The sequence below is a fragment of the Erpetoichthys calabaricus genome, chromosome 3 (genome assembly GCF_900747795.2).
Source record: "Erpetoichthys calabaricus chromosome 3, fErpCal1.3, whole genome shotgun sequence".
Taxonomy (NCBI): Eukaryota; Metazoa; Chordata; class Cladistia; order Polypteriformes; family Polypteridae; genus Erpetoichthys; species Erpetoichthys calabaricus.
In genome coordinates this window covers 148,583,615-148,597,566 of record NC_041396.2, presented here as the reverse complement: position 1 = coordinate 148,597,566, position 13,952 = coordinate 148,583,615, and the positions used below count along the sequence as shown (strand labels likewise).

At 36.4% G+C, this 13,952-nt stretch overlaps 1 protein-coding gene across 1 annotated transcript in view; it reads right to left on the bottom strand.

Moving 5' to 3' along the window:
* Positions 1 to 892: 892 nt before the first annotated feature.
* The window catches only part of hs1bp3 (HCLS1 binding protein 3), a 58,807-nt gene continuing 45,747 nt past the window's right edge, over positions 893 to 13,952 (bottom strand). Inside the window, exon 7 of the mRNA XM_028797389.2 lies at positions 893 to 3,621. Within this exon, the coding sequence (XP_028653222.1) occupies positions 3,375 to 3,621 (247 nt within the window). The 3' untranslated portion in view covers positions 893 to 3,374. The remainder of the gene's footprint in view (positions 3,622 to 13,952) is intronic.

Genomic DNA, 13,952 nt, shown 5'->3' with positions numbered 1-13,952 from the left:
GTATGCTTGTTTTCCAATTTCTTCATGTGGTGTCTCTGAGAACTCCAGATTCCCTAGATTTTTAATTCAAGGACTGAATTCTAAATAAATAAATAAATAAAACCTGAGCATAAAATCAATATGGAAATTAAAACCTTGGAGGACAAGAGTCCTCTGAGGTGACTGAATGACAGAGTAATTCTGATATCATTGTATACTTAAGGTCTGATTATCATTAGGATTTATTGAATTAACATGTAAGGTTTTCATGCAAAGGAACTCCCAAAAGAGGAACCCCATATGAAGAAATTCAAGCATAAATCATACATAGCTGTCATGCAGATGGCAATTCAAGGAACTTTTGTCATTATGCTTTAATTGTTAAGAGCGATTGTCAATTTGTGCTTTTCTTGAGCACATCTGTTTGGGTTTTTCTTTTTGCTTCCTATTAGTGTGCTTTGTGGTACGGTAGCTTATTTTTGTGTCTTCAAGAGCTAGTTTATGTGAGGTAGGTACTCGCATCTAACTGTTCTCTTGTAACTGAAGCAAGTTCATGTGAGCTCCCCAATAAGGGTACCACACTAGCTTCTATTCAAGATTAGTCTTAGAGGCTGGAAAGGCTGTACCACAGTATGATGCTTTGCAAACCTCAGGAATTTTTGCAGTAAGTAATATTATTATCATTTGTATTGGCTGCAACTTCAGAAAGCTTTAAGGGGCCTAATACTTATATTGTACATTTTCTTTGCTTTATTTTTCATATGATTGAAATCATAATTGAAAGCCTAAGTATATTAATTACTGTTATTACTTATCCCCTTCTTCAAGAGGATCGCACACCACATTAAACATTACGTTCTTTCTCTCAGATTTACTATGAACATCATCCTGGCAGAAAGCATTTATACAACTATTGACCAGATTACAAAGTTTATTTAAAACCCAGCAGCAACAAATACTTCTTTCAACTATAGGGCAATGGGGTAAATGGATAAAGAATACATTACGTACATTAATTAGCTCAACAGAAAAAACAGAAATAAATTATCTACTTACCTGTAAGGGAATTTCTTCTATCTTGGATTGAATTCACAAAAAAAGATACAGAATGTGTGGACTTCTTTAAGCACAAATGTTTGTTGGATTACTAAATGAAAACACTTGGAAAATTAATTTAGAGAGCAAATTTAAAATACATAAATCAAAGTTTATTGCTCAGAAGATATTAGTTTGGATTATAACAGTTTTAAAAGATAGTTCTCTTTACACAAAGTATAGAAAAGTGCTACTAGTTTGTAATAAAATAAATGATTACATTTCACATGTCTGTCTGTTTTTCAAGGATATACATTTTAATGGTTGGTAAGAGTGTTTTCTATTTATAATAACAAATTAGGAAAAAACAAGCACAATTTAGTCCTGTGATCCTGTGCTTAGAACACTTTTTGCTGTTCCCAGTGAGTATTTTATGGGCACAAAATGGCAGCAATCTAGACAAAAGGAGCACTTATGAAATCTCAGGTTTGATCTTTAGTCATTTCAATTACATGTACAAGAACTGTGCATTATTTAACTAGAAAAGAGTTTAATATAATCAGTATGATTAGGATAAAAGTTTGATACTAATGCACTGACTAGTATGTGGCTAAACATAACTCTAACTTTATTGATGACACCATAATCACAGGCCTGATCACCACTGATGAGGAGATAGCTTACAAAGAAGAAATGTACCTTCTGACACAAGTGGTACCTGGACAAAACTCTTTCCTTTACTATCAGGAAAACCAGTCTTAGACTTGGTTACATATTTTATGAAGCAGACCACACTCCCACTGAAAGAGATGCTGTTGAGAGGCTGATGACTTGAAATTGGTACAACACGGTGCGGCTGCATTCAAGAATGTTCAACAAAACCTTTACTTTCTTGGATTTGCAAGGGAATCCAAAATGTCTCTATCTATCTATGCTCACAAACTAAGTGGACACTGGAGTCCATACTCACTGGCTGAAAAACAAGCTAGTATGCTTAACATGCTTACCTTACCACTGCAGAGTACTACAGTATGTATTAGTAAAGATGTTGTTAACATGTCTAAAGCCTTCTGTGTTTTTTTTTTTTTTTTTTTTTTCAATTTACTGGATTTCTTCCATGGCTACAAATCTTCTTCCCTTCAGTCTGAGTTATAGTTTCTTCAAAGGGAGCAAGGTCTGGTGAATTTGGTGGGAGCAAAGTGACAATCACATTGTTTTGGTCAAAAACACTTTGACAATTCGGTGTGTGCAGGTGAGCTGTCATGGTTCAAAAACATGGTCATCATTGTTTTGATTTTCAATATGACCGGACGTTTTTTTTGGCTTGGAGAAAAAAGATAGGCAAAGTCAGGTGTATAATTGTAGAATAAATTCCAGAAATACGGACTTGATCAACTGAAGATGGTGATACTAGGCAGACTGATTAAGAAGACTGCAGGCATATGATACCTAGGGGCATAGTCAATAACTACACCCAACTTCTGTGCTACAGACCAATTTTGATCATTTTTGCTCTACTCTTCGTACACATGATTATAAACATGAACTTAATATCTTTATGAGGGATTTTCTCTGCATAAAAGAAAAATCTCATTATTACCTTCCATTAGTACTCTGAAAAATAAAGATATATAACAAAATATTGCCCGTTGTTTTAGTTTTATGAAAACTCCACAAAAGCTAGCAGAATGACACTCTGGAAGAATGAATTTACACAAATGTCTTTTTCATGTGTATTTTTTTATAAAGTAAGGATGGTCTATATTTTCTTCAATCTTTGTTGAATTACGAAATAAATAAATGCTAAATGATGGGAATTTTAATACCTGTAGTACCTATAGTACTAGACATTCAAATTATCACATTTTTCAGTACTTCACTTAGGCTGTAAATAACTTGTATGTTTAAAGATACAGTACATATAATAAGCACAGACACTCAAATAATGGTGATTTATCTGTGAAAATACAGGACTGTAAAAAAGCTCATTTTTATTGTATTGGTAAATAAAAGCCCTTCATTTATGTTTAGTTCCTGAGTTTATATTAGTAGAGATCTACCAAGGATTCTTTGATTCAAGCAGACAAAATATTAAAAAAGATAATCCTGTAAACATCAGTAATATTTTAAATCATTCTAAATGAGAATATGTGAAGATATTTTTTTCACATTAACAGTAACAACATTAAAACATTAGCGACTTGATTTTCAGAAAGCTGAGAAGTACAAAACACATGAAGGACCTCAAATTAATTTGATATAATTTTAAGGTTATTTTTTATATTACTATGAGTAGTTATATTATTCCAATAATATTTTTTTCATGTCACAGATTGATTGTCTTATTCATTTAATCATTATTAAAACAAATTCAAAGAGTCATCGCTCACAGACTCATTCTGTTGAATGTACTTCAAAATGTCCATTTCATCCATGTCGTCTGCTTTCTTTTCATTCAGTTGTGGTGTCAGAACCGAGGCTGTATTGGCACCACTCTTAGATAATTCAGGTGTTGTTTTAAGCAAAGTTGGTTTCGGCTTAAGTGCTGGTTTTGGTTTAGGCTTTGTAGATGTGCTTAATGTAAGCAGTTTATCAAAGTCATCTACCCTGAAAAAAGTAAGCAAAAAATGTAAGACATGAATAAATACAGCTGCAGTTCAACTGGCATGTCAGAAACAGTTCAGCCTAAATTGAAATTTAATTGGAATTCAAATGTTTGAGTATACCAGTAACAAATGTTTTACAGTCTTTAAATCTAGCGAGGATAAGAACAAAAAAAAGAAAGAAAATCCACATATTAAGGAAAAAAGACTACATAAAAAGGTATCCAAACATTCTTTTAACACTGTTAAAATGTTTCACTAGTTACGTAATGTTTTGAATTGCAGTAAAAAACATTTTGTAGTAGTGTGAGGCCCCCAAAAGAGTTTAAAAAGCAGGCTAGGACCTTCTTTGGCCAACAAAGAAGAGGCTCACACCAAGTCAGCCAGCTCTCCTACTGCTACCTGCAGTCTGCAGCATGAGAAATGGGAAGCTGGCTTTAAAAGTTTGTAAAGACTATAAAAATTACAAAATATTCAGAAATGTCTTACGAGGGAGATGGAAACTAGGAACCTTTGGCTTTTTTAGACAACTCAAAAACATGAATCTTGATAAACTGAAAATTAATTTATAGAATAGTAAATGGAAGCATAAAATAGAAAAGTCCAGGACATTTGAGATTTGCCTTAAAGGCAATGCATAGTAAAAAAAAAAGTCCCAATACAAACTCTAATATTGAAGATCTGGAAAACAATGCAAAAAAAAAAAAAAAGAATTGCTAGAAATCAGCAAATCCAAAGAAAATTAATGTTTACAGTAATCACCAAATACAAACTAATAAATCTGATGCTGAGATCCTCTCACTGGCTCAGTAAATGCACAGCCAGAGGAGATTTCCAGGAGCAGTAATTACTCCACCTCCTGGGGCTCCACTAAAACTATATGGAACATCAGTAAATGTAAAGATATGGTACAGAAATACTAAATGGTAATCATAACAGATATTACATAGAAATATTAAATATAATGATTTTAAAGTAATAAATACAACAACAAACACGAAAATAAACATAATTCAGGGAATAAACCCTGGCTGAAACATAACATATGCAGCAAAAATGCTTAACTAACTTATTGCTTAAAAAACAATCAGAAACCAAAGGAAGTTACATTTTTCTTTTTTTGTCTTTTCTAACACCGTATTGTTCCGTGATTTACTTGAAATTACAGATGTAAAACTGGTGATAAATCGGAAATTCAAAAGATCTCACTTTTCTCCTCTCTCTTGAGAAAATGTTGCCTAAGAAGATAGAAACAATAAAATTCTTATTAAATCAATATATTCTGTCAGATGGAACTGTTGAGATTGTGCTGTTTTATTAATTCTTTTCATGTTCTTAGTACTAGGGTGTTGTACCGTGTTAGCCATTATGAATGTAGAGAAAAGCCAAGCAAAATGATACCTTTTATTGGCTAACTAAAAAGATTACAATATGCAAGCTTTCGAGGCAACTCAGGATTACATCTTGCCTGAAGAAGGGGCCTGAGTTGCCTCGAAAGCTTGCATATTGTAATCTTTTTAGTTAGCCAATAAAAGGTTTCATGTTCTTGAAATATGTTTCTTTGAAGAACTGTATGTTTGTTATGTACTGTATCTGGACTGATGAATTAATGTTTGTAGTTAAAAAATATGTGTCTTGTGGTGAATAGGGTCACGCACAAGCGCATGGGGAGTGGCTTAATGACCTGACACACACCGTGACAAGTCGTGCCAGGGGACAACGGAAGGGTACTAAACTCTCTTTTTATGTTCCCTTAGAAAGAACGAAGCACCACCGCCATAACTGTTCCCAGAAGACTACTGATTTCACCCATTTCCGGTTCCTTTCTTACCTCTGGTCCCCTCCTGATGACGACATCTACCCATCTATCACCACGGCTTCCCCAACATCATTTTACATCACTTTCGGTCCCCCTTATAAATTGTCCGCCTAGCCATTTTGTTGCTGTCTGGTGCACATGGTTTTGAAAACACTGGCAATCTTTACTTTACAGTATACGGGGCCTAAAAAAACCCAAACCTTTATGATTGTGGTCTGCTTTTTGATTACAATAGGTAGCCCCATTCAACCATATCAAATGCTTTTTCTGCATCCAAAGATAATATGATCTATGGAGTGTTAGACTGTATGGGTTAGTTAATATATTACATTAAATTGGCGTTGTAGATTGGAAGATAAGTATCTACCCTTAATAAATCTGATTTGGGCTTGTGATATTACTGAAGTGAGCACTTTCTCTTATTCCTTCTAGCTAGAACTTTAAAGAGTATCTTAACATCATTATTCAGAAGCGAGACTGGTCTGTATAAAGCACATTGTTTTCTTAGGAAAAACAGTAATTAATGCTTGGCGAAAAGTTTGAGGTAGAATTTTATGGTCTCTGGTGTTCATAAATGTTGCTAATAAAATATTGGAGCTAACTTAATTGGAAATTATTTATAAAATTCAGCAGGGTAGCCATCAGGATCTGGTGCTTTCCCAGTCTGAAGTGAGTTTATAGCATCTTGTAATTCTGATAGTGTCAGAGGTTTATCCAATTCCTCTGCACTGAGAGTATCTAGCTGTGGTATCCGTAATGTATCAAAAAACACATTAGATTGTGTCTTGTATTTTATAAACTGAGTACAATATAAGTACTTATAATAGTCTCTAAATGTGTGCATTATATTTTTATGGTCAATGATTTTATCATTGTCTGTGTTGGTGATTACTGATATTGAATTGCGAACTTCCTGGTTGTGGACATAGTAATGATGTGGAGATTTAAAAATGAGTTGTTCCATTTCTTTTGTTGCCAAGAGGTTGAGTTCTGATTGTAAAGCCTGTCTTTTCCTAAAAAGTGCCTCATTTGTAGACCTGGGGCCTCATGTATAACGCCGTGCGCAGAACTCACACTATAACATGGTGTAAGCACAAAAGTGGAAATGTTCGTACAAACAAAAAAATCCAGATGCATAAATCTATGCGAACGCCAACTTCCACGTTCTTCCGCTACATAAATCCTGGTCAGTGTGAAAAGTAACGCATGCGCCTGCTGTCCCACCCCAACTCCTCCCAGAATTATGCCTCTTTGAATATGCAAATCGATATAAATAGCCCTTAAGCTCAGCCTTCTGTGAAAAGACAATGGCCAAAGCACAAGGGAAAATAGAAGAATTTCAGCAAATACCAAGTGGAGGCAAGAAAAAACATACTATTTGTTGGTTTAAACAGTGGTATAAACAACAAAAGGAAGTTGATTGAGTGACATATAGTGTCGGAGAAACTCGAAAGCTCAAGTTCACAAAGTCACACAGTGCCCGAAATAAAAAAGAAGTTGTCACATATGAAACTCGCCGTGAAAAGGCGAGTCATAGCCCACTGTCTGAGTGTCATATGAAAGCTTATTAGGGTACAGAGAAAAAAAAAGGCACACAGTGGGGAAAAAAGCTCGAAATGTCAACTTTAATCTCTAAATTTCCACTTTAATCATGTAGTTTATTTTGTCATTAAAGCAGAACATCACAAACTTCAACTTAAAATCGTTTAATTTACTAGTTTCTCAAATCCCATCGTAACTAAAGTAGCACATTAAATGCTTTGTTTTGTATTTGATCTTCTATGTGCTCACTACGTGCTTCCGGACTTTCTCTTCCTCCAACAGGACACAGAATCCATTGCATTCGTAATATTACAGCTCTCTGAATAATTAAAATACTGGGATGTATACGTGATGTCATTTTCATGATGATAGGAGTTAAAGCAGGTTATTAAACATGGAAACACGGTGGCACAGTGATTGTTCATGTCTCACGCAAGATGCTTGCTGCGCCATGCGCGACCTTCCATGAAATACTTTATTGTAGCAGTACTGTCTCTCTTAAACGTACTAACCCCCAATTCCTGTCCTTACTTTTCTTTCTCCAAATAACCAATCGCCACACAATCAGCTCTGTAATAGACGTTAAGCTATGTGTAAGCTTAGAACGCAGATTCTTCAAAACTTTTAAGGAACATTGAAATATCTTCGTAGTACATGTTTAATTATTCTATCCATCTATCCTTCCAGTGTCGCGTCAGCACCAGCAAGAATACAGAAAACAATAGCGTCATACTTGCAAGTTTTGATCGTGGGCAAGAAATTGTTATCTATAAAGAAATAATCAATTGTTAAGTAGCAATGATGTACTGGTGAGAAGAAGGAATATGGTCTTAAGTATGGAATTAGAAAGAACTTGAACAGAAAATATCATTATATGCAGATGATATGGTATTGTATATATCAGACTCACAAATTTCTGTGCCTACAGCCCTAACTGCACTAGCAGAATTTCAAAAGATATCTGGACTCAAAATTAATTTGAACAAAAGTGTGCTTTTTCCAGTGAAATCTCTAACAAACAACATTAGATTGGACACCTTCACTTTTATTATTGCAGATCAGTTTAAATACTTAGGGGTAAACATCACAAGTAAATACAGAGCTCTTTTTCAACAAAATGTTGCTGTCTGCTTAGAAAAACTTAAACAAGACATGCATAGATGGTCTACCCTTCATCTTACTTTACCAGGAAGAATTATCCTCCCTAAGCTTCTGTTTCTATTTCAAAACATCCCCATATAGATAACAAATCATTTTTAAGAAATTAGATGCAATCATAACTTAATTTATTTGAAATTGAAAATATCTAAGCATCCAAAGGTCGACCTTACAACAACCTAAATAAGTAGGTGGCATGATTCTACCTAATTTTTAATTTTATTACTGGGTGGCAAATATACAAGCTATAAAAACCTGGACATTGACACAAATAGATCAACACACACTAGCTTGGTCTGCAATAGAAATGAAATCCTGCAGTACTTCTTTATATTCCTTGCTTTGTACACCAGTAAATACAAGGTGACGTCAATTTACTAACAACCCAATTGTCCTTTATTCATTCAAAAAAACATGTCTTTTTCTGACACCATTTTCTTTATCACAGGTGCTACTAATTTGTGGTGCAATTGTCACCACTTTAGTCAGAAAATAGGCTAAATGTGTGTAGTGTGTGACATTACTTCCGAGACACTGTAAAGATCAGCACAGTATACTTCCTGGTCATCCAAGATAAACCACCGTAAACATTTAGCAAGTGTGTTTTGTTAAAGGTTCGAGATTAGAGTTTTGTTTTGGTTTTGACAATGGAACAAATTGTCTTTTTTCTATTACTGATCTCAGCTTGTTTTGTATAAAAACTCTGATACAATCTGCATAAAAAAACTTAATAAACCTTTTAGACTCTCTGAAATTTCAGGCTGTATAACCTTCCTGCAAATCAGTAACGTTGCAGGCACACAAAGTATTTAGTGTAGCTTTGTAAAACATTTTGAATTAAGCTCCATTATTACTAGTCTACTACTACCTAGAAAAAATAAAATCCTACCCAAAATATTATGCCAAGCATCAATTACTGTATTTACAAAATAAAATAAAAGCTATTAGAATGTATATCATGTAGAGCAATTCTACAAATAAAATAATGATGCTATGATCCTGGTGAAAGTTTTAGCTGAAATAACAGTGATAGTGTTCCCCTCAAGATCACATCTGATATGAATAGGACACCCATTTTTACCTTATTACATAAATTTGGGTTTCCTCTTAGTATATCCACATGAAATCAATTACTTCACAGTCTGTTTAAGTTTAAATTTCCATCCATCCATCCATCCATTTTCCAACCCGCTGAATCCGAACACAGGATCACGGGGGTCTGCTGGAGCCAATCCCAGCCAACACAGGGCACAAGGCAGGAAACAATCCTGGGCAGGGTGCCAACCCACCGCAGGACACACACAAACACACCCACACACCAAGCACACACTAGGGCCAATTTAGAATCGCCAATCCACCTAACCTGCATGTCTTTGGACTGTGGGAGGAAACCGGAGCGCCCGGAGGAAACCCACGCAGACACGGGGAGAACATGCAAACTCCACGCAGGGAGGACCCGGGAAGCAAACCCAGGTCCCCAGATCACCCAACTGCGAGGCAGCAGCGCTACCCACTGCACCACCGTGCTGCCCAAGTTTAAATTTAGACTAATCAAATTAAAAAGTAGAACCAGACAATGGTGTTCATTATCATCCAAGGTTGCAATCAGAGATAAAAGGGATCTTAAGGGAAGGGCTTGAGCAGAAAATATTTAGGCTGATGGTGAAGGCACAAGTGAGAACTAACAATCACAATGTCACTGATGATCTGGGCTGTCTTGGGTACTTACAGTAAAAACAGTTCACAGTTCATCTCGCTATTTCACTATCTCAGAATGTGCTAAGGAATTTTATTTGTGCATTTAAGATTTCTGTTCTTTTGGAAATGTGCTGCATTTTAAAAGATATATTACTGTATTTTACTAACACTCAGTCAGCATAGTAGAGTTTGCTTATTCCTTCTGTTTCTCCCATTTTCTAGCTATTTTTCTCCAGTTACTAAATTGGTTCCAAATGACTTGAGAGAGTGTTTCTAACTTTTTTTTTCACCTGTTTTCCTCTTTTTAAATCAACATGGGATTAGTAAAAATATTCAACTAAACTAAAATTCAGATAAACACATACATACACAAAACTGCTTCATAAAGATTGCTGTGCAAATTAGTTACACATGGAATATTGTAGAAATTGAAAAAAAAAATCAGTCCTTAGTGTTGCTATCTCGTACATTCTGTGTCTTGGGTTTAAATCCCACAGATGTTTGTTGTCCACATAGAGTCTGAATGTTATTGCTGTGTCAGTGTAGGTTTTCCTGCCACATTCTCATAGACATGCAGATTTGGGTAATTGCTGATTCCAAATTGGCCCTGTGTCTGCAGGCCCTGCACAGCTCTGTCCAAGGCTGTTTCCTGCGCTGCACTTGATACTGTACCCAATTAAAAGCTTGTTGGCTCCTGTCTTCTGCATAGATAGAGATAGAGGTTAGGAGCACGCACTGATACAGTGCATTGCCGCACCCACCACACGACAAACCAACTCAGGATCCAGATTAGAACCCGGGTGCAGCCATGCAATGGGTGACACCTCAGCACCACACTAGTTCAGATGGAGTGGAACAGTGTGAGGTTTTTTTATGGTGGCTGGAGTGCCAATTCTGCCACCAACCCCCAAGTTTTTCCCTGCAGATTGGAGGGCCTACATGCAGGGATGGATGCAGATTAACGTCATACCCAGGATGGAGCAATTGCAGGTTAAGGGCCTTGCTCACGGGCCCAGCAGAGCAGAGTCTTCTGCATAGTGATATAAATGATTGTTAAAAACAAGATTAATTTCATGAAGCTTTACTGTGATTTTAATTAAAGTAGTGGTATGTAAGTGAATATTGGTATTAGTCAAATTTCTTTCTGAAACTTCACAAATATCAATAAACCTTGCCTTTAACATCTTACTCTATCTTTCCCCTTAATATCAACATGAAATAATCTTCTAGACAACTATAATATAGCTTGATACTTTAGATAAAACAATTATTTTAAAACACAGGGAGATCTTGTTTGAGAGTCATGTTATAAATATATTCTACAAACTATGAAAACAGTTGGCCAGCACCTTGAAGAGAGCATCAAAAGATTGCCCTCATTGTTGTGATGGATGGCCGTTGACCTTGCCCCACTGGGAGGCCGGAAGAAACAGGGGACTGGTAGAGGGGTAATTCCTTCCCCAGGACGCAAGAGGGCAGCCATCCTGGATTGTTTGGAAGCCATGGAACTGAAAGGCACAACCCTGTGGGGATCCGTGGCCACCGCCAGGGGGCACCCAAAGGACTAGGGACCCTTGGGCCACAGCACTTCCGCCACACCAGGAAGTGCTGCCAAACCAGGAAGCAGGTACACCCAGAATGCTTCCGGATGCCCATGCAGCACTTCTGACACACCAGGAAGTTCTGCATGGAGATCATCAGGGAGCACTTCCGGGTGCATTATAAAAGGGGCCACCTCACTCCATTCAGGGAGGTGGAAGAGGACGGAGCTTTCAAGAGAGGAGTGGAGGCGGTGAAGAAAAGAAAGACGTAAAAGATAAGAACTGAGTGTATGGTGCTGGTTTGTGTACTGCGTGTGCAGGAAATGAAAATAAACCATGTGTGTTGTGGACATCTGGTGTCGTGTCTGTCTGTGTCCAGGGCATCTTTCACACTGTCCTCACTGGGTTCTCACTGTGCAAGGTTCAGCTTCCTTTGACCATCATAAGGCTTATAGAGGTACACTAACTGCAGCCAAGAGTGTATATTATGGGAATGGTAATTTTGTTTTCTTTGGCAAGCTCCTTTAGCCTGTACCTAGCTCTACTATTAACTCCACTTCAAATTGTGAAAAACCCCATTTCTTTTTTCCATAATACTATTATAAACCTAAATAATGAATGTGTATCATATTCTTCCCTGTCTACCTCTCAATCCAGCTCTTTTTTCATAGTTTTAGTTTTCATTAATTTCATCTCCATTTATCGATGGCCTACCTACTCTGTAAAATGAGACCTAGTAATTGTGTGCTAGATCCTTTCCCCATCACACTCAAAACCAGCCTACATGTTAGAGTGCTGGCTATTTAACATAAATACATCCCCCAATTCAGGCTATGTTCAAGCTACTTTGAAAATTGCTTCTGCAACTCCAACACTGATCATAACAAGTATCAGCTACTCTCTCATTTAACTTTTTCCATTTAAAATTCTCAAGTGTATTATGGCTTTCAAAATTACCTATTACTTGACTCTGCATAACATAATGGAAACCTTTCGGCCTGCCTTTAGTGCACAGCATAGCTGTGAAACTGTTCTACTTAAAGTAACTAACGGTTTGCTTAAAGTAGCAGACTTTGGGCAAATTCTGTTACACTTTAATGCAGCATTTGATAATTCTAGTCACAATATTCTACTGTTCAGAATGGAAAGCATGGTGGTTGTCTTTGGCACTGCCTTTAGTAGGATAAATTGTATCTAATTGACTGGTAAGTTTGCTTGGTCCAGCTTAGTGTCAGTCACACAAGTGTTGTGAACTGGGAGTTTCAAAGTACATAAATCCCAGTAAATTCCAAGGAACGTAGTCCCAAACACTTCCAAAAATGGGCACCAAATGGACACCAACTAGTAATAAGGGCAAGCACCAAATCTTTATAAAAAGTTTATTCTCAAAATGATCTTCAATAACAAAGAAGCTCCATGGAGCAAAAGAAACAAAGGAATTGCCCAAAAACACTAGAGCAATCCAATGCAAACAAGTCTCAATACAGTAATACAGAAATATATTTAAAATAGAGCAACAAGGTTCAACAATCCGGAAGTCTAATAAATCAATAAAACAAGAGTAAACTCACCAAGTTCCTAGCTTGTTCAAAATGAACCACCAAGAACTGTGAAAGACCCTCCTGATTTACAGGGTGGAGGGCAGTTCCTGGTGGTGATTGGCAGGTGTCCCTGCTTCTTTGGGGATACTCACAAAACACATGCAACATAACACAGGCAAAGATAAGATCAAAAGCAAAGAATAAAGCACATAATCAACAAAAGCAACATTAACATAAAAATGGCACAGAAATGAACAAAAAAAAGACAGGAGTCAAAACTTTGAATCCCAGTCAGGGATGGAACCCTATCTGAAACCTGACAAGACGTTTGACATGACTGTTCTATACTGACTATTCTTCACCAAGCCTATATTATTTGCAGCTTTGGACTAGGCTAGGTTTTGTGTTTTTATTACTCATATCTATTTCAGTATTATGTACATCAGAGATTTCCCTGCTCAGAACTTACTTTGAAGAAACAAAATGTTGGATGTAAAGTACAACCCTTTAAATTTAAACCGAAACAAACCTGACTCATCAATACGAAATCCCAGCTTATGAAATTGAGCTCCTTTTCATTCATTCTTGGCAATGATATTACCATGCTGTTACCTATTGAAAGTAACCTTGGCACCATTTTTGATTCCTCCCTCTTTCATTTGGCCTATATAAATAAAATTTAGGAAGTTTTTTACTTCTTACTCTGTTCCAGGGTTCAATATAAGATTCTGTTGTTTACCTATCAAGCTATAAATGGCCTTGCACCAGGTGACATCAGTAATTTCTTATATGACTACAGTCCTGTGCATCCATTTCAGTTCACTGATCCTGGGAATCTTGGGCCTCAAATTAACTTGTGCTCTACTGCATCCAAACCTTGGAACTGCATCTGTAAAGTATGTTGACTTTACACTTGATATTCTCTGTTCAGGTGTTTCTAATGATACATGGAATCACAAATTATGTTATTTGTTCCCTGGTATTCTTTTAGCATTTTGTATATTTATTCCTATTTATCATCACGTATACTAATTGA